This window comes from Cyanistes caeruleus, chromosome 17 (assembly GCF_971803275.1).
Source record: "Cyanistes caeruleus chromosome 17, bCyaCae1.hap1.1, whole genome shotgun sequence".
Lineage (NCBI taxonomy): Eukaryota > Metazoa > Chordata > Aves > Passeriformes > Paridae > Cyanistes > Cyanistes caeruleus.
The window spans coordinates 6,642,746-6,668,754 of record NC_141717.1 but is presented as its reverse complement, the minus strand read 5'-3'; the positions used below and the strand labels follow the sequence as shown (position 1 = coordinate 6,668,754).

Below are 26,009 nucleotides of genomic sequence, written 5' to 3'. Positions count from 1 at the left end.
TAATTTCTGTTCCCCAGTCAGGACTTGGGCAACTGAGCTCCAATTTAGCCTTAAAGCAGTAAAACATCTGTGTTCTAAGTAATCTGAATTCTGTGCATTTGAATTCTGAATCACATTTAAAGAGAAATGCTGAATTCTGTGAAATGACTGGCAGCAAGTGGTAATGAGATCTTTAGTACAATACAGCACAGTTAAGTACTTTCAAGCAGTATGAGACTTCCCTTTAAAATTACTCAACTCAAAAGGAAAGATGTCACCATCTGGAAAAGAATTTCTGCAGAGAAGTCAATTTGTGAAACAGACAATAAAGAGACACAAAAAAAGCAAAGAGCTCATTGATCTAGAATCATTCCTTTAATCCCAGTTCCAAGTTCATGTTTTAGGAGTGGCCCTGTTTTAGCTGTGGTCCTTTCTCTTGTCTTGCCCACTCTGAGGGAAATGAGGCAGTACACAGCATCCTGGCTCTTTTCACAATCCAGCATGAAAACATTCATAACCAAATTAAAGGAGGAAATATGCACAACTGACACAATGTGTTTCATAAACACTGAGTATGCAAAGCATGATTTAAACTAACTTGATTTGTAAAGAAGGCAAGGTATTAAGCCATCTGGGGAAACTGCCATGGAAGTATTGCTCACATATCCACACCCAGGTATTGCTTCTCTCAGAGTAAATTTCTCCATAAGCCTCATCCTGGAGTTGTGTGTTCAGGAACACATCACAATAAGCTTTTCATTGTTTGTACAAGTTCCAGTACAGTTTCTGCAGACAGAAATCACAAAGCAAAAACTGCTTGTCAATGAATGCTAATCTTACCAGGGACTTTGTCAACAGATGCAAAGACAGAACGCTGCACTGTTGGGTCACTGCTCCCACGCCGGGACTGGTCATAGAATCTAAATGGGAGGTGCTGGGCTGCAGGTCCAGAGCTGTGTCCAAAACCCATAACTTCAGTTGAAGGCTGAACAGGAAGATCCAGGAGAGCTATGTTTAATCACAATTGATAGTTTTTGTTACTCAAATACATAAAAGGAAGAGGAGTTGACAAGAAAATTGATAGTTTGCTCAGAATCTCAAGACTAAACCAGATTTTAACAGAACTTGCCTTCATTTCCCTCTTAATTATGGTTACAAATGCACTGACAAACTAAAGAGCCAATCTTTCTGGCAACCTTTCCTACATTGCTGTCCACACCACATTCACACTAGGGAAACCTCAAAATACAGTGGAAAAGAGCTAAAGCTCAGGATACGGGAAGTCCCTTGCACTAAAAAAACATAGGAGTTATTAACAATAAAAAACCCCTTTTGTTTTTCCCTGCACAAATGAAGTAATTCATTAGTTACTGAGCACTGCAGAAAGCCATTTAAAGAGACAATCTGCTTTAAAATGGCAAGTAAATGCCTTTTATATTTAACCTAAAATTTTTAGTATCAAATCAACTGTAATAGCCTCAACTTTGCTTTAAATTTTTTTTATATGAAGCAAGCCATAAAAGTATGACACATCCACTTCATAAACTCAAAGTTAAATGTGAAACCAAATCTGTTCCTTAGAAACTTAGCCCTGGTTTATAGGTTTCTGTGGCCCACCACCCCTCATGGTGCCTCAGCTTTACATGTATGCAATGACAGGCAAGTCCTGCCTCCCAGAATCATTTCAGGACAGCCATTCACCTGCTATTCTCTGCATTTTGGTGCGCCGAGCCTGGATCCGGCCTTTGGCCAGGCGCTGCTTGGCGATGATGCAGCGAATGTGATCCGCAAAAATAAACGTGGCCTGGAGGATCGGGAAGGGCTTCGAATGAGGGCTTGAGGCAGGCTTGTGAATTATTATGTTCAGGGCTCTGCTGTCATCCTCTACTCCAGTCACCTGCATATCCTAAAGAGAAGCAGAAGGCAAGTAGTTTAAGAAAAAGTAAGCTTTTCTAAACCACAGGTTAAATGCTAACATTTAAAGAAAATCCTATGAATGTTCCATTAAAGCTCTTACAAAGACAGTTCCCGATGTTAAAAAACCCAACAAAAGAGAACCAAACCAGACTCTGCAAGTTATAAAAGTTGGATTTACTTCTTCAGAAATCAGTATTCATAGAGATTGATTTAAATTATTTGAGTATAGCAAATTTTCAGGAAATAGAAACAGTGATGGCTAAGGCAAGAAAGAGACAAATGAGAAAAACTTCCTTAGATAAGCACAGATAATTTCAAAATAACAACCTGTCACCTTCTCTACCTGTGTAGGAAAACCAGAACTCTGAGTTCGTTAATGTGCTACTTGAGTGAAGTGCTTGGGACACAATCCTAACCAGATGTGACTTCAGTGTTCAAATGAGCACAGCCAAACGCATGTTAAGAAGTTACCCCATCTGCAATTGTGTATCTGGTTACGTAGGTAAACTTGAGAAAATCATAAATATTTTAAAAGGCAGAAAGCAAAAAAAAGACTAGTGACCAAAGAAACAAGCAAGCATGGTACAGAGCTTAAATATATAAGCTAATATTTGCATTACTATTTATCCAACATAAAATGTAGATTTTCAGCTCAGAAAAGCTGGCCACCCAAACTACAACTTCCCTTACCTGCAGAAGGCCTGCAAATTTAACTACTCCCCATCCAAGTCTGGCAATATCTGGTTCAACCAAACTCATCTGGTAAATATCCACAGCCAGGAATCTTTGAACTTGACCCCCATCCTTTGTTATGACTGTACAAGCAATCAGATCACTGTTATCTGAAAGAATAAAGGAAAAGAGGTTATGTAACACTGAAGTTGAATGTGGATATTTTCTGGATTGTGTGGGTATTTTACATAACATAAAATGTTGACATATAAAAATGTAATAACCTTGACAACACATGGTTAAAGCTTCTGCTCATGTTTTTCACGGATATTTTAACTTCTCTATCATAGAAAGGGCAAAGGAGATTTTAACAGTGGTTTAGACATCTTACAAGTTAAATATAAGATGGGTACTATATGTACCTCTTTCCATCTTCATCACTTTCCAGAAAAAAATCTCCCTTCATCTCAGGGGTGAAACTGCAACAGTCCCAACTTCTCTCACTACGTGGAAGTCTCAAGAAGTCCTGTTAACAACCACAGCCAGGCCCAACACCACTGCAGGCCATCACTTCTAACTTGTTATAAACTTTGGCTCCTGACACAGGCTACTTTTGTACAGGTCTGAAACCTATGTTGGGCTCCTGGACCCAACTTCAGTTTCGAGATTATTTGGACCCTCCAAGTAAACAGTAGCAGTGTTTTGACAATGTTTGTTAAATGAGCTAATGAGGTGACATTTTTTCCTTTATCCATATATTTAATTCACTTATATTGAACAAACATACCCTCTCTTACTCCAGAAACCCCTCCAACAAACCCCAAAATACATTCTCCAGCATTTCCTCACTGCCCCATTCCAGTTCAATCCCATTATTCAAGAAAAGGGGCTAAATCACCCTCTCTACACCAGCTGAAATCTACCAAGCAGCCCTTAAACTGGCAGTGCCAATCCCTAGCAGAGCTCTGCTGACTCTACTAAGAGCTGCTTTTTCCTTTTGCATCATATTGATACTTTCATTCATATACTTGGTGCACACAGGTCTTTTCATCTCTCTCATTTAGTACAATTTACAGCAAGTAAAATATTCTGAAAGCTATACAAAACAGTAGCACTTATTTACTCATCCAAACATCTAAACAAACATTTAACATCATTTTCATACTAGAAACATTTGCAGGATAAGCTACAAGTGTAAGTGCACAGCTCTTCATAGTGACAGGTCATACAGCTGTAGACAACAGCCAAAAATTATGGTCAGAAGGTGGAAGAAATTCTTTTGTGCAGCAGGTTACCCAGAGATGTTGTGGAATTTCAATCACCAAAAGTTTTCAAGCTTCAAAAACCAAACCAATTTCCTCTTCCCAAAAAAAAAAAAAACCAGAAACACAAGTGAGAGGTCCTTTCCAACTAACATTTCTCTGAATCTAACAATTACCTTCTACCAGCAAGATCCATTCAAAATTGATTGGGTGGTAGGAAAGAAAGGCATGAAATATAGAAGCCTTAATACAATTAAGAGCATAATTATTGCTAACCAGTGTGAATCTACTGTGAGCTTTTGAAATTTGAGAAAACAAGTTTAATCAATAAACACAATACATACAGGACATGATTCAGTTAACGTGAAGATTGATTGCTATTACCTTCTCCTAGCCCTCAAAAGCTCAAGAAATCCATACAGGATAGGCAAATATTACTATAAGAACCTGTGGAGGATTTATTTCTGTTTAGAGAAGGAGACACCAGGCAGAACTGGGTATTTCTTATTTTACTATGTTTTACTTCTTACCTCTTTTATTCTTTAACCGAATTAGTCCATCAATATATTTATTTCAGTTGACTAGAATTCCTGGAGCAGTCCTATTCTTCTGAAGACATGAAGTGCTTGGATTAAGGACTCTTCCAAACACAGTATGTCAGGCTGACAAATTTTGAGTCTATTGGGAGATTCTCAACAAACAGGCCACAACATCAAATGGAGTTGTGGAGCTCTCAAATGATAGTTTTGGACCAGTATTTACAAAGTTTTCAGTGCAACAGCAAGCAGGTTAAAATACTTGCTGTAAAAATTCAACTGTCCAGCCACAAAAATGCTACTTCAAGAACTCAGAGGGCAGAAAGCTTTCCAGAAGAGAAAGTTTTTATTTTAGATCTGACAACACCTTGAAGTAAATCATTACTGTAAGTCTTTCAAAGAACAGAAAGTTACTCATTTACTAGGCAATTGTTACAGGAATCCTATGAGCTTATACAACTGAATGTACTCCATTTACATGACTGTTTCTAGTTCACAGCTGCTGGAGAGTCAAACTGTCATCCTTGATGACAAAAACAGAAGAGAAAGTGTGGTTAAACACATTTTCAGTGAACTGATCAAATAATTACAGCTATGGTATGAAACAGCTAGAGATACCTAACCACATTCAGAAGAAAATATCAAGTCCAGTAAACTTCAGTACTATTCAAATTTGGTCTGGGGATTACAGTGAACCACAGGCTGAATGGCTTCCTGGTGTGACACTGCTGCAAAGAACTGGAGTGTCCCTTCTAAGATTAACAGCAACGGCTAATTTCTCCTCATGCAAAATGTAGCTTGTAACCAGACACTACACACCCATTGCATGGATCCATGATGTTGTGGACTTTGTCCAAGAAAAATCCAAGTTTTAGGAAATACAGCTAAGGAAGAAGAGTTCATAGACCTCAGCTGCTTGCAGTGCTGAAGATGTAAATTAAGTGAAAACAGTTGCCTGTCTTTATGAAAATATTTGCCTGAAAAGATTGTATTGTAAGAAATATTTATGAATATAACAGCTACTTGAGATGGTCTAAATGTACCTGATCAGCTTTAGGGCTTGATCTCTAATGATTTTATAATTTAAAGTCATCCCAATTCCAGAAATCATCTGCAGATTTTAAAAGCTCTTACAGAAAACTTCCAGCCCTTTGTATGCACAGCTGGCAGCCCAAGATAAGCATTAGGCTGGAGACAGTGAATGCAGCACCTCCCACTTCACAGGAAGAGCTCTTCCCAACAGAAGGCAGCCCATCTGGGACTACACTCTGCTTTACTAAGAAAGCAACCAGTCATGAATCCACCTTGTTCCCGTGAAGTACATTTAGTTGAAGTTAGAGGATGTGTCCTTGGTCATACACCTGCACCACACTTTGGGTTACTCTCCTTTGTCACAAATATAACAAGTTGTCCTGGGCACCTTTTCCTAGCTGACTCCAGTTTGAGCAGAGGGGGTTAGACTAAATGATCTACTAAAGTTCCTTCCAACCTCAAATACTCCATCACAAACTTTTATCAAATCTTTTTTAAAAGCTGTTGACTGTGATGGCCTTTTAAAGCCTGAATACTTGGCAGAGTGATCCAAGAAATTTAACTATAGTATTACTTTTTTCTGTTTCAGCAAAGAAATAACAGCTTTAAATGTAACCTCATTTATCTCTTAGCCATGGCATTTAAAACATTGCCGTAACAGAATTCTGTTACCACATGAAACCAATCACTGAGGCTGTTAATTTGAGCTGCCAGTGACTTCACTCTGTGACCTGCTAAATAAGCCTGAAAATGCCTCCAGCCTCACAGACAGTCTAAGGCAGTTATCACATAATATGTAATTGCTTCAAAACTATTTACAGTAGAAAAACACTGCAAAGTAACAGTAGTTGTGATTCTGGTGACAGCATATGCAGCAGTATGGAATGAACCTTCTGTGGAATTACTTGACTCCTATGTGCTTTATGACAAAATACTGATACTCTCCTGAGTCTCTTGTATGGGCAAATACTGAAACTGAAAAATACATTTTTATGCTACAATACACAGTAGAACTTCAACACAACTACTTCAGGTAGTTTAATTAAGAAGAGCAGTAACAAGCAGTTTAGGAGAAAAAAATGTCAGTAATATTTTCATGTTAGACTATTTAGAAAACTGAGGGGCTACTTACTCAGATCCAGAACATCATCTGCCTTTATCAGATCTCCCTCTCTGGTGAGCGGTAACTGAGTTTCCAGCTCACCTTTCAAGTGCAGTGACAGTGAACGAAGCATAAAGAAAACTCTGATTGCCTAAAGAAATTAAAGAAAAGAATATTAGAATATTTTTACACCCAATACTACATATTTTAACAATCTTACAAACATATACTGGCTTTTACAACCCCCAAGTTTGCTGTCCTACAGTAACTATTTTTATTACATTTAAAATTAAAATTTTAATACATTTTAAATTGAAAAAGTAGAATGTTATTTACAACTTAGTTTAAAAAAGACATGAAAAGCTGAAACATGCTACTTATTTTCAGTAAAATAGAAGCAGCAGAGCTTTTCTCTCACTGGCACACTTACACAGATTGTGACTGACAGGGAAACAATTAAAGGAGCTGTTTAAGAAAAAATAATCTTGGAATATTTTTCTTTAATCTTTAATTATTTTAAGACTGATTGTATTTGCAACACTTCTGTGCTACAGACACCTACACAACCAACCTTCAAGAACTCACATTTTGAACTTTGAACAGAAACAGTAATAACCTTTCTGGCCAAGTCCAGCTAAGATATTTACAATTTAAGAGAGAAAGAGTGGGGATTTCTGCATTTTAATTTGCTGTGCTCACCAAAACTGGCCACATATAATGTAACATTCTTGGAGCACTTAATTTATATTCTCAGAAAGTCTTCATCAGGGTAAAACATTCTGAAAGCTGCAACGATCCCAAGAAACTTTCAACAGCTCCTCTGTGAAATGAATATGCTATCTTTGGTTTACAAATTCATGACATATGTTATGCAAAGACCCAAAGCGTCAAAGAACAATCATTTTATTAGCCACATTTTGAAAGGCACCATTTATAATCCTCTTTCCCTACAAGAACAGCATTTTTAGTATAGCAAATGAAAAAATCATTTTTTATTACTTCCGGTGTTCTGCTTTTTACGAGTTTCCTACACAGTAATTCTGTGGCATACTGTAAATTAACTGCTGCCTTACAGTAAGAGCATTGAATTCATGAACAGCTGCAGTGCCCACAAACTCCCAGATTGCAGGAAGTATTAGGAAAAACAAATCTGAAGTGCTTGAAGGGAAAACCCTTCACTCCTCTATTTTTAAAATCAACAGAACGGTGGCTCCTGTGAAGCAGAACTGTGAGTGCCTGGCCAGCTCCCTACTGGCAGTGCTTCCAGAAATTTCTGGCAGAACAGGGATGAAGAGAGGGAAGCCATGTACACCATTGAAATTTAACAGGGCAATATGATTATGTGGAGCAAAGGACATCAAGGGTATCGAACAAAAATATGATAATAATAGTGTTTAATTAATGAGAATAGAGTCACTTTGGAACAAGACATGATCTCTCCCTCTTATGCAGATTGCATTTTAACATTTTGTGGATTTACTGAAATTATGCAGGTTTACTAAAAAGCAATTTTCTTACCAGGTGCTTCAAGAAGAATTCACAGTATTTGGTTTAAAATTTGCCAAATTCAGTCAAGACCAGGAAAATCTTGGCATTTTTGGTAACCCAAAAGTTAAACCCAACAAGATTTTTTTTGTTTGTTTTTTTTTAAATTTGGAGGGCAACCATTATTCAGCTTTCACTTATCTCCCCCCTCAAACCTCTTCCTTCTAGATTGCATTAATTTTTATCACATTCATTTCCTATCAAACTAATGGAACTCATCTCCATGTAATTGCATTTAGTGTGGAACAAAGTACAGGAGTAAAAAAATAAAATTAGAACTTTAGCCTTTGCAAAAAAAAAAAAAAAAAATTAACAACAACATCAGAGAATCATGCTGTGCTTCCTACAACACTGACAGCCCTCAGTTTGTTACCAATATCAATGTATTGTTTATAACACATTTTATCAGATCTCAACAAAAGAGTAAGAAAAGTTCTGTGGCCTAGAATTTTTTTGACTGACTTTTTGGGTTATTTTGTTAACGTGGAACAAATATGGATTTCTACTTACATTAAAGAATTAGGCATTTTGATGTTGATTTCTTCATTTATGTACATGTTCCTTGCACAAAGAAACAGCGATTTGCAAAGAAACCTACTACTATCTTATTACATTCCCACAAAAAAATGTTCTTAGTACTTCAAAAACTTCTCATAAAGTGAGATTTTTGACAGCTTCTAAAGTTTTTAAAGAGCAGAAAAGCTGCCACTCAGACTTTCTATAGCAAGGAAGTAAGGTCCTAACAGCTAAGAACTCACAATATAATCAGTTCCCTTGCTAGTGAAATAAAACTTGAGAACTTTTTAAAATCCTGTCAGAGCATACTCAGAATCAAATATTTTTGTATTTGAATCCATCATTAGAACCTTAGCAGGTTGAGTGGCAGCAGCAGTGTCACAAGGTACACCTGAGTCCAGCATTTTGCTGTGACAATTCAGCCAAGTGAGGCAGCCTGGCTGGAAGGAAGCAGCACAGGAACTGAGAAGATATTGAAACCCGAGTGCAATGTGACTGGGGGAGGAGCACCAACAAGGAATCATTCTGGGAATTCTTGTTGATGATAGAGACCTTTTCATCCCAAAGGATCTACAGGAATATTTGTATTGATTTTTTTTATTTCCATCAACAGATGTTAAGCTATTCCTTATATTAGAAACATGAAAATCCTGGAACAGTCATTTTCCACTAATGTGTATTTCTAAGTATCCTTCTGTTAAATGTCTAAGAGAGAATTCCAGGAAGCATTTCTGCTGTCTAAGAATAATACCTTTTAAAATAATTCACTGCATTCTATCAAACAACTTGCTGTGATAATGAAAGCTGTGTGGCTTATAAGCAATGAAAACAAACCTTTTCAGAAGATTCCTGGAAATATGTTTTTTTTTTCTTCAAGAGTAGTTGACTATACTTGCATAATACACTTATATAAATGCAAAGAAACACAGAGAACAGCACTTTCCAAATAATGATTTTGTGCAGCAACATATCTCTTAGACTTACTGACACTGCAAGGCTTCCAGGACACAGCCAGATAAGGACCAAGAACGGAAATAAGGATGTTGCCGTTCAGGTCAGTATCACCTCTACATATTGTGTCAGTCACAAAAATAGATATTTTACTGGTTCTCTCCTCATTCTCAAATTATCACAAATTACCTTGGCAAGATGAACTCTCAAGTCAAATTAAATTTTTGCCATGTCTAGAAATATGAACAATACAAAGCCAGTCAGTCTTCATGGAGATTCTTACTACAGGAATATAATTAAGAGATAGGACTGAGATAGCAGATCACAAAAGAAGCTGACAACATATTCATTGTCATCAAAATGCCTTTGTATGTAGCTTTCTGAATGGTCTGAAAAATTTAAACCCCAATGCAAGAATATGTTGCATTGACTAGACACAAGAAATCAGAGAAGTTTCTCCCCTGGGGCAGGTAATTATTATATACTCTACACAGACCTGTCTTCATCAAGCTTTTAGGATTCTATGGATGAAGCCTCCAATCAAGCAATTTACAAAGAAAAGTATTTGTATTCCTAGAATTGCTCAATGATTTTGGCATCATTTTGTCATGAACAAATGTAAGAAAAACATTCTTACTCACTCTTCGTGTTCTTTCCACATCTCCACAAGGTAATCTTTTCACAAAATCAATCCCAGTCAGTGGTGTCCCCGTTGGGGGTAGCAAGATTGAGGCATCCATCATCAAGTATTCTACATTCATAGGTTTCATCTATGAAAATATTTTAGCACTGGTTACCATACAGAACAATAAGCATTTGCCTCTTTAGTTTCAAATACAACTCACTGCTGTGTATTCTAAAATTTTGAGAATTTTTAATGCCATGTCTTATTTAAAGGTCCTTACATGCAATCTCTCATTGCTCCCAGACACACTGCCAAACTTTTCATACAAATAAAACACAGGAAAAACACAAGATTACAGAAAAGATATTTCCTAAATACTGTGAGGATATTGAGTGAGATGGGACCACTGGGAGACGTCTTAAAGCATGATCTCATGAAGGTGTGAGAGCATCTTCACTGTATTCACCAGATGCTTGTGGTCAGTGGACAAAAGACCACAGGTTACAAGGTCTTTTAAAGGTTAATTAGCCAATAAGTTTCTCCCACAAAACAATGTTTCTACTTTTACACCAATATCTAACTCATCTGTCTTTGCTGTAGTGCAGACATTCTTAACCAATCATAATGGTATAAGAAACTATTTGCTACACCTCAAACTTCTTATTACTTTATAACTACTTCTATATCTTAACTTTTAAAACCTTACAACTTTCTACTACCTATCTTAATGTCTTTTCTATCTAAACTACAAACCCCACACTCTTTACTCATGGTTTCTAAATTCTTCTGGATTTAAAGGCAGAAGCCTTTTCCAAGGTCTCAGGTCAAACCCTTTGTTCATGTCTAAGTCCGCATGCACAGGATTTTGAGGATTTTCTGTGCTTGGAATTCCCATGAAATACCAAAACCCAAATTCTTCCAGGTTTGATTTTAAATTTTGACTTTAAGGCAAAAAAAATAAGTCCAGTGTCCCATTTATTAGGCTGATGCAATTTTTGTATACTCAATTTTGGAAAGTAATGAAAGTTTATTTAATAAAGAGCTGTGAAGTTTCACATAAATAATTTATATAAGTATAGACACGACTTCTCAGAGACAAAAGCACCACCCACATTTTGTTATCCTACTCCCAGCAATAAAGACCCCAGTGTCAACAGCAGCTATCAGAACTTTTTCTTGTTCCTGTGCTGTATCTGGGTTTGAGGATTTACCAGGGCAAAAGGGGTCTCACTTACGGTCATACTCCGGTATTCATCTTCAAACATATCCAGAAATATTTCTTCTCCCTTCCAAAGGAAAGAATATGGACATCCCATGAAGCCTTGCTGTTTAGGACTCTGTGAGGTTTGGCTCTGTACAGTGTGTCTGTGAAGGGAGGCTGGGGCTGCAGGCCACTGCTGAGCCCCTCAGCAGCACTGCTGGCACCTCTAGAAAAACACATTTAAGAAAGGGAGAGGTTCCCCTGCAGCCCCTGGAGGACCATGGTGAAGCAGGTACCAACACTACAGCATGCAGGTGTGCTCTGAAGGAGCTGCACTCTGCAGGACCCACACTGAAGCAGTTGTTGTCCTGAAGGACTGCAGCCCATGGAGGAGGGGACCCACATGGGGCAGGGGAAAGTGTGAAGAGGGAGCAACAGAGAGAAGCTGTTGTGGACTGACACTGAATCCCTACTTCCCATTGCCCCTGCATCACTCACAGGGGGAAAAGGTTGAAGAGCAAGGAAAGAAGCTGAGCCTGGGGAAAGAGAGAGGTGAGGGACAGCAGTGTTTTAATTTTTCTTTGTTTCTCACTATCTAAATTTACTATTTTTGGCAATAAAATAATTTCTGTGAAGTTGAGTCTGTTTTGCCCATGACTGTAACTGGCAAGTGACCTCCCTGTTCTTTATCTTGACAAGATAGTCTATTCTCCCTCCATCCTGTTGAGGAAGGACAGTGAGACAACAGCTGAGTGGACCTCTAGCAGCCAGCCAAGGTCAATCCACCACAAGTTGCTTATTTTCTGTAAGTCACATTAAGCAAACATCCTTCAAGAGAATTTTAAGAAAAACAGGAAGACATTTCAGACACTTGAAATCTGACATGGATTTACTACTCCTTATATAGAAGTTAATGCCCAAGGCTAAAAAATTTAATTTCTTTCATTGTTTGCAACACAGACACAAAGGTAAAAAGCTGCAAAGGTGTTCAATAAGGAAAAAAAAAACAACTACAACTTTAGATCATCATTTCTGATATGATACAAACAAAAAGTAATGTCAAACCAAACATTCCATATTAGTGTCAATGATAAACTTGACGCCCAGTACAAACTCTGTGAGCCTTCCAACAGCCCTTCGTGACATATGTCAGGGTGGTATGGGAAGGGTGGAAAGGAGAGGAATTCTGCAAGAGAACATTTCCTTCTCTCTCACAGACTTGGAGCTCCCATCTTAAAAAAGGTGCTTCTTCAGTCACTATGTAAAGACTGGGCAGCACACATTCTCCATCTGTAAAGAACCTTTTTCTTACAGCATTTTGCATATTTACCTTATAGAAACGACGAAGGAGATGAACACTTTCCTCCCTTGCACCCTAAGAAAGAGGTAATGCATTTCAGGGAATATATACACCACTTACTGGTCACATTAGAAAACCCACCCAAAAACTCATACAGAATAGACTGTCTAATAATATCCTGATTTATGGCCTTAATCCCAGAATTTGATAAAATACAGTTCTTACACCCAAGAAAATGCAGCTTATGTGAGTTTATTATTTGCTATTTCAAAAGCACTTTTCTTTACATTATTAGGACAGCTAACACGCAAGTTTCAGAGAGACAATGAAACAAAGAAACTGCTTGAGAAATTACCATTTAAAATAGCAGAGCTGAGAACAGAACATAGGTTATGATCACGGCACAGCTACCAAAGCAAAGATGTTCTAGAAGCTCAAATTTCACATTAAGGCTTATTGCAATCAGAAATGAAAAAAAATTATTCAGCTATACTACAAGACTCAAACACCAGTAATGCAGTGATTGGCAGTTTGAAAGAAAATACTCACCTCAAGACAATCAAGGTGAACACTTTTTATGATCCTGCCATTTTTAGAAAACACAAGCTGCTTCAGCAACAGGCAGCCAAGTTCTAAAGTTGCTAAACGAATTTTTCCATCTGTGAAAATAAAATTTCAACATACAAAATAGCAGCAGTTTAGTTATAGCTCTTCTCATCATCCCATGCTCTTAATGTTTTTACTCTTCCTGCAATTCTCAAACTTTGCTCCTCTGTCACATCCCCCACCTGGACAGGGATGAGTGTTGATGCTGCCTTACAATGTTGATGGCTATAAGGAAAAAGATTTGAAAGAGTAATTTAAAGTAGAAGAAATTTTAAAGCAGAACCATTCCATAAGAAGGCAAAGATTAATACTATAGAACAGTAAGCCCAAACATTGGGTTTTGCTGCATTTACCAATCTGCAGCACAGGTGGAATTACACTGAAATTACAAAAGGATCTTGGACATTTGGGATGGATGAAGTTACAAGGTGAAAGGAAGCTTTGTACATAGCATACGAGTAAGGCATAGCTTTTCTTAGAAGAGAAAAGGAGATGCTCTACACAGCATACAGAAGTTGAATAAAAACCCCCGTTTCCACCCTTGCTCAGCACTTCTCTCCCCAGATACACCTTTACTTAAATAAACACATTCTCATTTGCACTCCTTCCTCCTGCTGTAGGTACAAACTCTTCATACATAAACATGTTTCTCACCTGACATCAGCACAAGTTAATATGCTGTAGATCAGTTTTGCAAGTCAAACAAACATTCGATTTTTATTCTAGAAACATTCAAAAATTTGATAGTGTGTCAGTTTCTGGGGAAAGCCAGTTCCACCCATTCAAAATTCTAAGGCAAGCAGTACAAGGAGAGGTGTGGCTTGAACAAAAATAATATTTTCATGGAATAGGTCATGGAATATTGTAACCCTCATTTAACACACACAAAAAAAAAAAAAAGGAAGAGAAAACCCCACATTTTCTATAAAACACTTCAGAACCAAAAATACAATTTGAGTTAAAAAAAGTGTAAGAAAATTTGCTACCACCTAGAGGTGACAGACAAAGGACTGCTATGAGCAAAGGACACCATAGTTTTCAAGACTATTTCTCCACTGGAATTATTTCTGCAAGCAAAGGTGCCACAGATCATATTTTCAGGATGAAATCCATTAAGGTGAAACCACTCAAAATCTCAATTTTTGTTTATTCCAAAGTGCAGAAGGTAGAAATTAAGACAATAGATCTTTGTATAGTTCTGAGCCTAAAAACAACTACTCAGCACAAATCCAAAGTTTCTGGTTCCTCACCAACCAAGAAAAAGCCAATGGCAGTTTTTCACAAACCATATCTACAGACTGCTCATCAAAGAGCAAGATGAACAGTCACCTTCCCCTCAGACAAGGGGTTATGTAGCTTTTTTCATCTTCAAAAATTTCACATTGGAAGGAAAACTAAACCCTGGAAAAACAATAATACCTGGTTGTGCAGCATAATTCATTATCCTGATGAGCCTTTCTGCAAGGACATGATTATATGAATTTCTCTCTTCAGCATGTTGAGCTGGAAGCTGAATTCTCTCCAGCTTGACTGAGTCAAGTCCTTTCATGGGGATGAACGACAAAAAAGGCAAATTAGAAAACATAAGTGCACTCCAAGGCAAACATTTAATAGACCACAGCAGCTTTCTCAGAAGAGAACAATTAGCAATAGGAAACTAGGCAAGATAGCTTTGACTTTGTATTACAAGGAAAAGAAGGAACAACAAAGACCAAACAACATTGATGAATCCCTGGAAATTCTCAGCCCTTAAATGGGGCCTACTGGGTGAAGACACATCCCGAAGTGGATGGTGAAATGCAAATTATTTTGTAGCTTCTGAAATTCTCAGATTATCTGTTTGCATCTAAATTAAATCAAAGTCAAGCCGTACATCTGGAGAGCATAATGACTAAAGGGGAGAAGATCAAAGTCTGATTTTAAATTCTAATTTGGTGGTTAAGTCATCTGTTCATATACGATTAAAAGAAATGGGAGTTTTATTTTGTAGTAGCCCCATTTAGTATCCTTCCCAACACAAATGAAGTGTTCCCTGACTTGTTATATAAGGAAACTAATCCCATCTTTCTTCATAATATTCCTCTAAAATATCAAAGTTACTTCTCAGAAAAGACTGGTTTGCTGGGAGACCTCTTCGAACAATACATAATTATGGACCGTGGGGATCTGCTTCCCATTCTAAAGGACAGCAATAAACAAACCCCATAAACCAGAAGATGACTATTGAGTTTACAGTTTCCTCCAACCCTGGCCTTGCAGTTAACTCTACATAACAGCACTTACCTTTGTTGTGTGACATGGCATATAAAAGACAAAGCACAAAGAGGGCATAGTAATCATCTTCAGGACAGTCCAGTGCATTATAGACCATATCAAGAAAAGGCCTGTAGAAAGAAGTAATTTACAAAGTGTTTAAAAAAATCTATAGAGAAATGGGTAACTATCTCATTGTACATATAGCTGATGGAAGAGGCAGTTTTATTTACAGTAATGAACATTTTCAGGCACTATAACAAGAGTTTGTTATAGAGTTTCTTGCAGAGTACTCAATTACAGCCATGCTTTGTATTTATATACTGACAATAATTCTGAGTTTTAATAGGACTTATTATGTAATACTTTCACAGTAATTGATTGTTTGTACTGGGTTGTTTGTAGCTTGCTTAATAAGTATACAGAAGCATTTCAGAGCTTGTTTTAAGTGCAACATAAGTAAATTTAAGGAGCTGCTATCACTGTTGTATAAAACAGACTCCTTTAAAACTCATGCGCTAAGTAGAGTTGAAAAGTTCTTACTATTACAAGTAAGCATATTTACCAGAATTTTAGAGGAAGTTAAGTTCTAGAACACCAATTCTACTGTCCAACAGCTATAGAAAAGAATAATTAATTAGGAGGGAATATTTGAAGAGAAAAAATGCTATGGATTGCAGATAAGCTTTGTTTTCCTGAGTTTAAACAGTGTGACCTATGACACATACAGGAGGCTACAAACAGTGTTAAGTTCACCTTTTCTTTACCTGTACCTTGGAAAGACAACAAAAGTCAGTGCAATCCAGAAGGCATTTGGACAGATCAGATATAGCTGAGATTCAGCTGGTATTAGAACAGGCCTGATGGCAAGGCAGCTTCACTTCTGGTCTTAAGCTGGCTTGCATGCAGTCAGTTGTTCAAGTTCAGAGCACAAGCAAAAACTAAATATATTTTCACAACTGCCCCTGATAAATTATATGTCAGGTAAGTGTCACAGCCATCGGAGAACAACAGTGGAAAGGGTTTATTCCCATCTTTTAAACTATGCTTTAACAGTGAAAGGAAAAATATCCTTTATCATCTAAATTACATTAAAAGAAAATACATAAAAGTAACAGCAAAGTCACAGAAGCAAACACCTTTTACTGTATTCAGGTCTAGCAGTAGATTAGCAGGCTCTACAGACTCACTGCTGTGGTTCCTGGGGGTCAGAAGGACTGTCAGAGATCAGAACACACCACACTTCAATCCCCGCTCCAGACCTGTGGCGCCCTCATGGTCACACTGAACGTGTCCTGGGAAAGCCACAGTGCCCAAGGCACAACAATGCACTGGAACTTCCCGGCAGCTCCAGGCTCATTTGAGCAGAGTGTTCACCCTTACTGAAAGCAGGCAGTGACCAGAATCCCAGCCCACGCTGTTCCCTGCTCAGCTCATGCCACAGTGCACGTCTGTGCATTTCTGAGCCTGGATTACATGGCTCCTCTACCAGAAATGCCACCGACAGCGATCCCTCTTTGCTTAAGTCCAACACTGCTCCAAGTGCTTAAGTCCAATTATTTACATATTGTAGAACACAAAATAATGTAACTACTCAAGGAAAAGCAACCTAAAGAATTAGCAATGTTGAAAACAAGTTAAGGAGGCCTTCAGGTTTCCTAAGCATTAAACAAGCCCTACAAGTATCACCTTCAGATGGGGGCTTTTCACTCCATAAAATGAGCTCAACTCCAAGGTCTAAAGAACAAAGAGGACCAAGATATTAAAATATTTAAATGCAAGATAATACTTGGTTTGTTTTCAGACCAAAAGCAGACAGTAAACAACCTAAACCTTAGCCTGTAATATAAAAGCACTATTTAATATAATCTCATTAAAGCCAATGTTTTACCATGTCAAAGCTGCTGAGGTATCACAGTAGTTGTTCCATTAACACCAATATTACACAGTATTAAATGACTTCTGTGATGTCTAATGCGTTTTTCATTGTTTTCCCCCACATACTAATTAGATTCATGAAATTACAAAACTTGAAAAAAATCATTACAGCAGCAAGATGCACCATTTTCATTCCAGATGCTTCTTCAGAGCATCTATTGGCATGATCTGTCTCAGACACAATAACCTGAGGCTGAAACAACTTCCAAGAATCCCCCTCACCAATGTCCCTCATTTAGATTAAATACACAACAGACCCAGGAAAACTTCAGCCTAAAAAAATAGCAACAGAAGCCACAACACAGCATGAAGATTTGCCACGCTTTGGAAAAAAGCTTTGCTGTACAGCATTTCATAAAATGAAGCTAATTTAAAACATATCTTTAAGCTTAAACTTTCCAGTATCAAGGCCTATAAAAATAAAATTACACCTAAAATAGTTAAGCTTTTTATTTTGTTTTTCACAGTAGGAAAAGGGCTAAGGGAAATTAAAAGCTTGACTTAGCTTTTACAGCTGCAGATTTTTAACTGCCATCTGTGCTGTTTACCATTTATTTTTCAGCTACTACTGGACTGTTTTAAAAAAAATCCCCACTTCTCATAGTAAAGGCTATATGGTAAGTATTTTCAAATCTATTTCTTAACTCTGGAGGCATTTTCTTCTTCTATTAGTCTTTTACTAAGGGCTTGATAAAAGCAGCAGATCAAATGCCATACAGGTGTTCCTCAAATCATTTATTCTTGTCCACAACTGAAGACTGCAACACACTAGGAGCCACTGCCACCACAAGCATTAATGATTATTCCGAGTGTGGAAGCTTCAGTTCCAGCATGGCAGAGAGCACTGCATTTTCCACTTTCACATGGTGCCTTATCCACAAGGCTCCGTGATTCCAACCAGTGCAGGACAGAAACTATACATACTGGAGCAAGTCTCTTGAGAAATTTAGCTGCTGTTTCAAACACTATACTTGGCATATAATATAACATAGTATCTTAAGCTATAGCAACTAATCCACTGATACTTAAAAAAAAAAAAAAAATCCCATATAAATCAAAGGCCAGAATTGTCCTATCCAAAGCATATCCTTATTTTAAAACTGCTTTTAGCTCTGCACATTCTTTGATGTCGCTTTTTAGAAAAGATGCAGAATGCTGTGAGACCACATCTGCAGATCAAGAGAGGCTTGAACTGCAGACATTTTCCAACTGCACTGGCAGCTCACTTTTAAGCATTCTGCACTGTTCAAGACCCAAGCATCCCAGTCACTTTAGTATTCCATGCACTCACTGCCAATTTCTTTCTAAAAGCCATTTGGCACATATTTTAGTCAAATTATCAATAATCTAGAACAATGTGTTTTAAAGCCAGTTCAAGTCAAGGTTTAATTTCACTTTTACAATGAAATTAAATGTTATCTTTATTAATGAAAGTACTCTAAACTACAAAGCTATAACGGAGACAGAATGAGATTCTGGGAATACCAGGCAGCACTTCCCAAATTTAAAAATAAATTTTAAATCCTATCAAACATGTGCATTTTCCCAATGGACACATTTGCAATTACTTTTGTGTCAGGCACATTTGGTTTCTTAACATTCTATTAACAGTAATGCAAAATCCCTAGTGAGAAGGTGTCTTAGGGATAGCCAATATATCCAAGCTTAAACTTTGAAGTCAGGGCAATTTCTGCTCCCAGAAACACTTATAAACTGTATTTCCAGTAGAAGTTTCCAATAACCCTAAAACATATTAATGGCCCCTGGAAATGGTATAAAGGTTACAAGGGTTTACCTGTAACTATTGCTACTTCAATTCTGCCAAATTCAGCCCTGGACTGAATTTTCCTTGTTTTTTTTCCTTATAGGTGCATACAAAATGGACAAATGCAACCATAAATATAATTAATAAAACGTCTATCTTAATTTAAGGGTTTAAGAAATTACAGGACAGAAACATTTATATTCTATTTCTGTTGTGTTAATATTCTGTAATTTAATGTTACCAAGTTAATGCATCACAACTGCTATAAAGAAAAGCACAAACTACAAATGAATAGGATCATTTCCAAAACTGAGCAGCAGAGAGGCTACACTTTTGTATTGATTCACTCACTTGTGATAGAGAAAAAAACCTGTAATTTTAACTTAAAGGGATGTTTCGAATCTGCTTCAAGAAAAGCAAAAGATTTAAGGGGAGGGTAGGTAAGGAAGCAATTCAGCAAAATCTTTTACAGTTCCTTTATACCTGTTCCAGTTTGTTATCTCACTTCCAGAAGCAGCTGCACTCTTTTCTTCATCGGTTGTATTCTGTTCTGTCACAGCAGAGATAGACAGCTCTGACAGCTTACATCTCTCCATGATTACCATCTCTATTTCTAAAAAAACCAAAACATACCATCAAAACTTGATATTTTAAATAAAGTTATCACAAGTATTTCTGTTTGGTATTAAAAATATAAGACAAAAGTCATAGTCCCATGTTTACCTAGTGCAGCAAGAGAACAAGTCAGGTAACAAATCACAACTAGGACCATTAGTAAACAAAAGGACCTAAACTGCAAGAACCATTTCTTGCTGGAATACTCACCTTCATTTTCAGTGCTTGTTCTTACGCCCTTTGAACTTGCTTCTGTGCTTTTACTTTTATCAAGGTCATCTTGGTTATCTTCAGATCCTCTCTCCTCTTCCTCTTCTTCACCAACATTTTTATAGTTGGGTCTTTTCTGCATCCTTTTCTTCCCTTTCTGTTTGTTAATTTCAAGAGACCTCTCAAGTGTTTCTGTGGGTTTTATGAAACATCTGATACTTGACTTTGCCTGCAAATTTGAAGAATTTACACTGAGTTACAGCAAGGCATTTTTAACTGTAATTGATAAAGAAACTTCAGTTCATATAAAATGTAAATTAGCACACTCTTCATGAATCTCAAATCCATTTTAAAATACAAAAAATTAGTACCAAATCATCAGTAGCACAATTTTCTCCAAAGCAGTGTACCCCAAAGATCTATCATTAAAAACTAGGCCTCATTGACACAAGAGGATGCAGACTATCTATTTCATCACTACAAGTTTTAAACTGTCTTCCCTTTCTTTGAAGGGCTGAGAAATAGTACACATAAAATTCAGACACCTTTTGTAAAAAGGAGGAAGGCAGCAAAATCCTTCATGTGTGTTGACAGCAGTGTATTAATATGAAACACACCCTTTTAAAAGGTGCAAGGACCTTTTTAAAGCAGCGAGGACAAAATCCAAAGCTCTGTGCTATGAGGTTTTGGGTTGGTTTGCTTTTTTTTTTGAGTCTTATGCTTCCCTCAACATCAAATTAATTTGTGCATCAACTAGGAACAAATTACATTGTCATTTTGCGCCTCCAGACATTGACTTAGCAAGTCTGAAAAACAAAACTTCATTTGTTAAACTTAATTTACTTCTGTTTTACCCAAAGTTATCACAGGATAAGATGGCAAACCAACACCTCATTTTCCTGAATATTATTTTATTGAGCAAGAAAAATTTAGATGACAAATCTCTCCCAGAAGAAACAAAGTATTTTCAAGAATGTGTCATCCTAACAACACAGAACAATGGATTCTTATAGAAAGTGACCAAGACACTACAAGAAGCTCTGCAAATAAAAGGAGTAACAAACTTGTTTTTTCACAATTTTGCAGCCTGTTTCTGAGCTGTGTTGTTTAAGCTCCTCTCTCCCTGGCTAGGCCTGCCAGCTGATCACCAGAGTGCAACATAAACACTGATCAACCAAACCTCTCTGTTACTGAGAAGTGGAACACATGGTTTGGAGCTTTCTGCCAGGCTTACACTAAACGAGACATATACAGAAACTCCATTACCTTCCAGAGCTCAGTACTTCAATCACATTTGGCTGACACTGCCTAAAGGCTTAAAAATTTAAGGGCAAGCAAGAGAAAAGAACTAAGACTAGATTAAATACCAAATTGATTACATTCTTTGCCTTAGGTGACTCAGTACAATAAGCACTCAAGGTGACTGCATCAAAGAAACTCCAGGGCAAAAGTCTGAAAAAACCCTTCCCTTCATTGAGTTAGGAACATCTATACATAAAAACAAAATCAGGAAAAGATCAGGGAAGAAGCTGTCTACAAAGTTAGAAGGCCAAAATGATTCTCTGAATCTTCTGACATTTTTCAAACGTTTTATACAAATATTGTGTAAGTGACTTTTTGCTTGGGACTGAAACAAGAAACATAGTGGGAAGAGTATTTTACAATACCAAAAATACCCCCACAATGTGAAATTTACTACACTTGTATCTCCCAATAACCTCTCTGATGCATTTTTTTGTGTGATCTAACTGCAACACAGGAAGGTTAGAAAATGACCAGCTTACCTTTATTGATGGATTTTGGTCAGAAAAGTCATAAGAAAAGGGAAGAACACCTTAAGTCTTACTATTTAGGGGAAAAACAGAAAAGTAGCATGCAAGTTTCATAATGCATTTTCCCCTTTCTGCATTCACTTCTTACTTCTGCATTGCTTCCTAGAAACTTGTAGCTACTTCTTTATGGAGAAGGCATGTACTTAACATCCTTTTATATCTCATATGCAAAGAGAGCAGTAAACACTGATGTGCTCGTAAACACTGAGCCATGGTCTGCTCCAAGAAGGAATGCTGTAGAAAAAACCCTACATAAATATTCTCTTCTGCTAAAGACAACAAGGCTACATAATTAAAACATTCTAAAATTAGACTTAAAATTCATTTACATAGCATTTAGTTTATTCTACAAATTGATTATACATCTTGAGGTACTGCTAGTTTATACCTTTAAAATGCCTTTCAACCACATTTTCAATAATGGTTTATCTTGTGCAATGTGTGATGGTAAAATAAGGCAATACCAGTAACACCCTTTACGGGAAGGAGAAAGTAGGTTAAAGAAGAAACACGCACTAGGTAGAATTGGCCCACATCTGAATGATGCAGGAAAACAGATCTCACAGGAAGTAAGGTAAACCTTAGTGTGATATCTGACAAGTTTAAATACATTCTGTTGCCTACACATATTCAACTCTCATTGTGAGATAAGGGTTTATATTTCTTCTGATGATGCATAAAACCAGAAATACAGGGAAAAAATAAAGAATGATGTTGAGAACTTGTTCAATGGAGCTTAGGCAGTCACTACTGCCCAGTGATGTTCAGCAAATCTCCATGGGTAGGTTACTGCCATTTCATAAGATATTGGCAGTTACAATTGCTGGTCATTTTTTCCATAAATTGATTTCCAGTAAACAGTATCACCTGTTCCTGTTGTGACAACTACCACTGCTCTTTGCCCTAAATAACTCAGGGTATTTTGCATTTATACACAGCAACTAAGACCCTTCCCATCTTTTGTTTTTGTTGCGTGTTCTTTACTCAGTGTCCCAGCAAGAGGACACAAGACCGCATCTAGTAATCTCAGTCCTTACTCTATACCTTATTTCATCTTAATCTATCTTATTAGAAAGATTATAGATATGAGGTTCTACTTACTTACGTCTGGGTTTAGAAATTATCTGCTAATTAGAAACTGGCAGTTACATTTCAACTTAAACATATCAAGACATCTCAGTTACAACAGAAGAGCAGTGTTAGGTACAGAGCAAGGGTTTATAAATAGCTGCAGTTCACCACAATACACAGATATCCCTAAAACAAGCTTAGTACAATATCAGAATGGTTATCATAACAAATTAGAACAGAAAGGAAGTAGTAAATGATAAATCTGGGTCTGATGTAAGAAAAAAAACAACAATTCTATGTTCAGACTAAAAGTAAATTAAAAAATCTGCTCACCATTTCTCTTTAAAAAATCTAAACTAACTTCTGAAGTAGGTTTTAGTATTCAATAGAAGTTTGCAATTTCTTTGCAACAGAAAGCACCACAGCGACAACTCAGAAATGATCCTCATTCCCCTCACAGTCCAGGGAACAGCCCCTGGGAATGGCTAACAATGCTCAAAAAAATCAACTTCCCACTCTATGAATTCCCACCACAGAGCAACAAGAAATTGCCTCACTTTACATGACTGTGCCTTCATTTCTACAGTTGACTTGAGCCTGCCTGCACTGAGTTGTGTATCAGCAGGGAAGCCCAAGCAAAGCCTGTAGTTGTTCCCACCCAGCCTTGCAGAGCAGCTCCCTCCATGGCTCCCCTCCCAGGCAGCTGGGCACAGAGCTCTTCTGGACATTGGTTATGGGCAGAAGGAGGGGAGTGCAATCTCCACCACTGGGCTTCTGACAGTGTAGGCTTTCCTCTCCATGGTTTCATTCAACAATATTGTTGAAGCTACTAAAAATTAAAGCTTCTCCCATGGAAATTTTTCCCTTGACCCACTGCTCTGCACTCCCTGGAACACAGCTCCACCTCTGGCAGCTTCTCTAAGGGTCTGCTGCAGAAGGCCAATACCCCTCCTATTTAGTACCTGTCCAGATACAACTGAAACCCCAAGATGACATGTCAAGAGAACACATATTTAAGGCCAGTAAGGAGCAGCAACCTAAACAAGTATTACTTGTTTACAAGTATTAAGTATTACAAACTTCAGTTTATAGGAAACCCATAATATTCCTAACATAAGTGCAAGCACACAAACACATGCTATAGGTATTTTGTAACTCTGTACAGTAACCATGACAGGAAAAGAAAAATCTCACTTCTGTAACAAATGGTACTCCACCCTCTTGCCACAAATTTCCTAGTAACAAAGCTTCTTTTGCACAAGTAACACACAACATTCAGTATGCAGCTAGCAGAACATCAGACATTTCCTAACATAAGTAAAAGATTGCTTTATGTTAAAGAATTCAGTCAACTTTACTATTCTACCATAGTTTTTTTCTAAAAAAGGTTAGATTCTAAATACCAAGGTCAACAGAACAAAACATCAGAACCCAAAAGCTACTGGCTAAGATCAGTCCACACAGCTTCTAATGCCCAGTGGAAAGAAATCTGGAAAAGCTGATGTGTCTTAGAGGAGTTGAAATGTATTTCCCCCCTTGAAACTCCCAGAGCTATAGCCGCTAGTAGGAAAGAAAGTACATGAGAACCAATCTATTGCTTGCTATAAATTAAACATTCAGTCACCAACTGCTAGCCAGTCAGTCAAGAGGGGATATTGTCAATTTTTACACAGAATTACAGCCAGAGGCCTGTTACAATAAAGTCATGCCCCCCTACTTGCTACCATCCCCAAAGTAGGCTTTTAAAAGGTAACAAGTAAGCATTACACAAACTGTGAAAGCCACAACAAAAGGGAAAATATTATAAACATGACACCTAGGAAACCAGTAACAACAGCATCAGCATCTAGCAACATCTACCCAGGGTTAAATGTGAAGGTAAAAGGGCAATGACAGAGTGACATGCTCCCCTCTCTCTGTGGTACCTCCTCACATGCTCACTGACGCACAAATCAGTGCGTCCACAGATGATCAGTTCTACTGTTAAAACACTGTGAATATTCAGATGAAAATCTCAAGCCAAGTGTTTTTTTTAAGTCTCTCATTTCTACTACAAGTTGCACAAGGAAATTTCACAGGAAAGTTGTGCTGAATCACTTTCATTTCACTACCAAAGGGCAGATAAAAACTGAACACAGAAGACTGGATTATAGAAGTGTCCCATCAAAATGATGATCCAACAACAAAAGCTGAAGTCTGCTGCTGCTCTCCTCTCCTAAACAAACACCTTGGCTTAGCAGTCTCTAGATACCTCATTTTATTTTTCAAATATTTTCTTTGCCTTTAAAAAAAAATTAGAGACAGTTGGCCACTTACTGAGTTTTTCTGTATATCTTGCTCAACCTTAGAAGAAAACACTGAGAGGTCCCCATTGAGAATAACCTCAGCCAAGGAGTTCACCAATGGAGCATAATGTATAATCAGAAAAACCTATTAAAAAAGAGCAGAAAAAAATATCAGACATATTTAGAGAATACATAGTTTCACAATTTCACTAGTTGAACATACTTTTGACCTTGTTAAGTGCTATCTTTAGTTTACATGTAAGTACAGCTGGTAACACTGAGAGCTCATTAAATCTTCTTTAAAACACAGGAGACACTGGTATCTGACTTTCCCTACCTTTGAAGCTACCTAGTTTTACTAATTCTTCATATTCTTTCCTCCTTCTGAGAAGTGTATATTCTCTCTCTTCAATACCTTTGAAAGGAAAGTTGTGTGATATTATAGCAAGGAACTCATTAAAACCATTCCAAAAATTTATTTTTTTAGAAACAACCAACTGATTACAGTGCACAGTATCCCCAGTCCTGTGTGCCAGCAACTGGCCAGACTCCAGCAAGTATTGTGCACACAATCACTGTGCAGTGATTCATGACTAAAGGCCATGCTGAGCTAAGCTGGATCAGAAGCAGCTTTTCTGGCTCTGAAATTGCAGCAAATCAGTGTCAGCTACACAGTGGCTACAGAACACAGGAATAAGGACCACAATGCCTGGAGCACTGAAGCATTTGAGCACAAGTGCTATGGTGCTTTATTAGAGTTCTCTGCTTACACTACTACTCCATTTTAAGCCAAGGC

At 37.4% G+C, this 26,009-nt stretch overlaps 1 protein-coding gene and 1 long non-coding RNA gene across 8 annotated transcripts in view; one reads left to right on the top strand and one right to left on the bottom strand.

The window, feature by feature from the left end:
- The window catches only part of CLEC16A (C-type lectin domain containing 16A), a 59,970-nt gene that overhangs the window by 19,252 nt on the left and 14,709 nt on the right, over positions 1 to 26,009 (bottom strand). For all 7 annotated transcript variants that reach the window (XR_015277174.1, XM_086853650.1, XM_086853651.1 and 4 more), the window contains exons 9-21: positions 25,245 to 25,358; positions 20,026 to 20,254; positions 19,684 to 19,813; positions 15,528 to 15,628; positions 14,664 to 14,786; positions 13,188 to 13,297; positions 12,669 to 12,713; positions 11,373 to 11,423; positions 10,154 to 10,282; positions 6,531 to 6,651; positions 2,587 to 2,738; positions 1,681 to 1,885; positions 820 to 987 (exon numbers count right to left, since the gene is read on the bottom strand). Coding sequence is in view for 6 of the 7 variants with exons in the window: in XM_086853650.1 (XP_086709776.1) it covers positions 820 to 987; positions 1,681 to 1,885; positions 2,587 to 2,738; positions 6,531 to 6,651; positions 10,154 to 10,282; positions 11,373 to 11,423; positions 12,669 to 12,713; positions 13,188 to 13,297; positions 14,664 to 14,786; positions 15,528 to 15,628; positions 19,684 to 19,813; positions 20,026 to 20,254; positions 25,245 to 25,358 (1,678 nt within the window). In the remaining variant the exon portion in view is untranslated. The remainder of the gene's footprint in view (positions 1 to 819; positions 988 to 1,680; positions 1,886 to 2,586; positions 2,739 to 6,530; positions 6,652 to 10,153; positions 10,283 to 11,372; positions 11,424 to 12,668; positions 12,714 to 13,187; positions 13,298 to 14,663; positions 14,787 to 15,527; positions 15,629 to 19,683; positions 19,814 to 20,025; positions 20,255 to 25,244; positions 25,359 to 26,009) is intronic.
- LOC111935940 (uncharacterized) lies at positions 12,671 to 19,367 on the top strand. Its single transcript, XR_002867934.2, has 3 exons — positions 12,671 to 12,724; positions 17,998 to 18,052; positions 19,304 to 19,367. It is a non-coding gene; the product is annotated as an uncharacterized LOC111935940 (long non-coding RNA).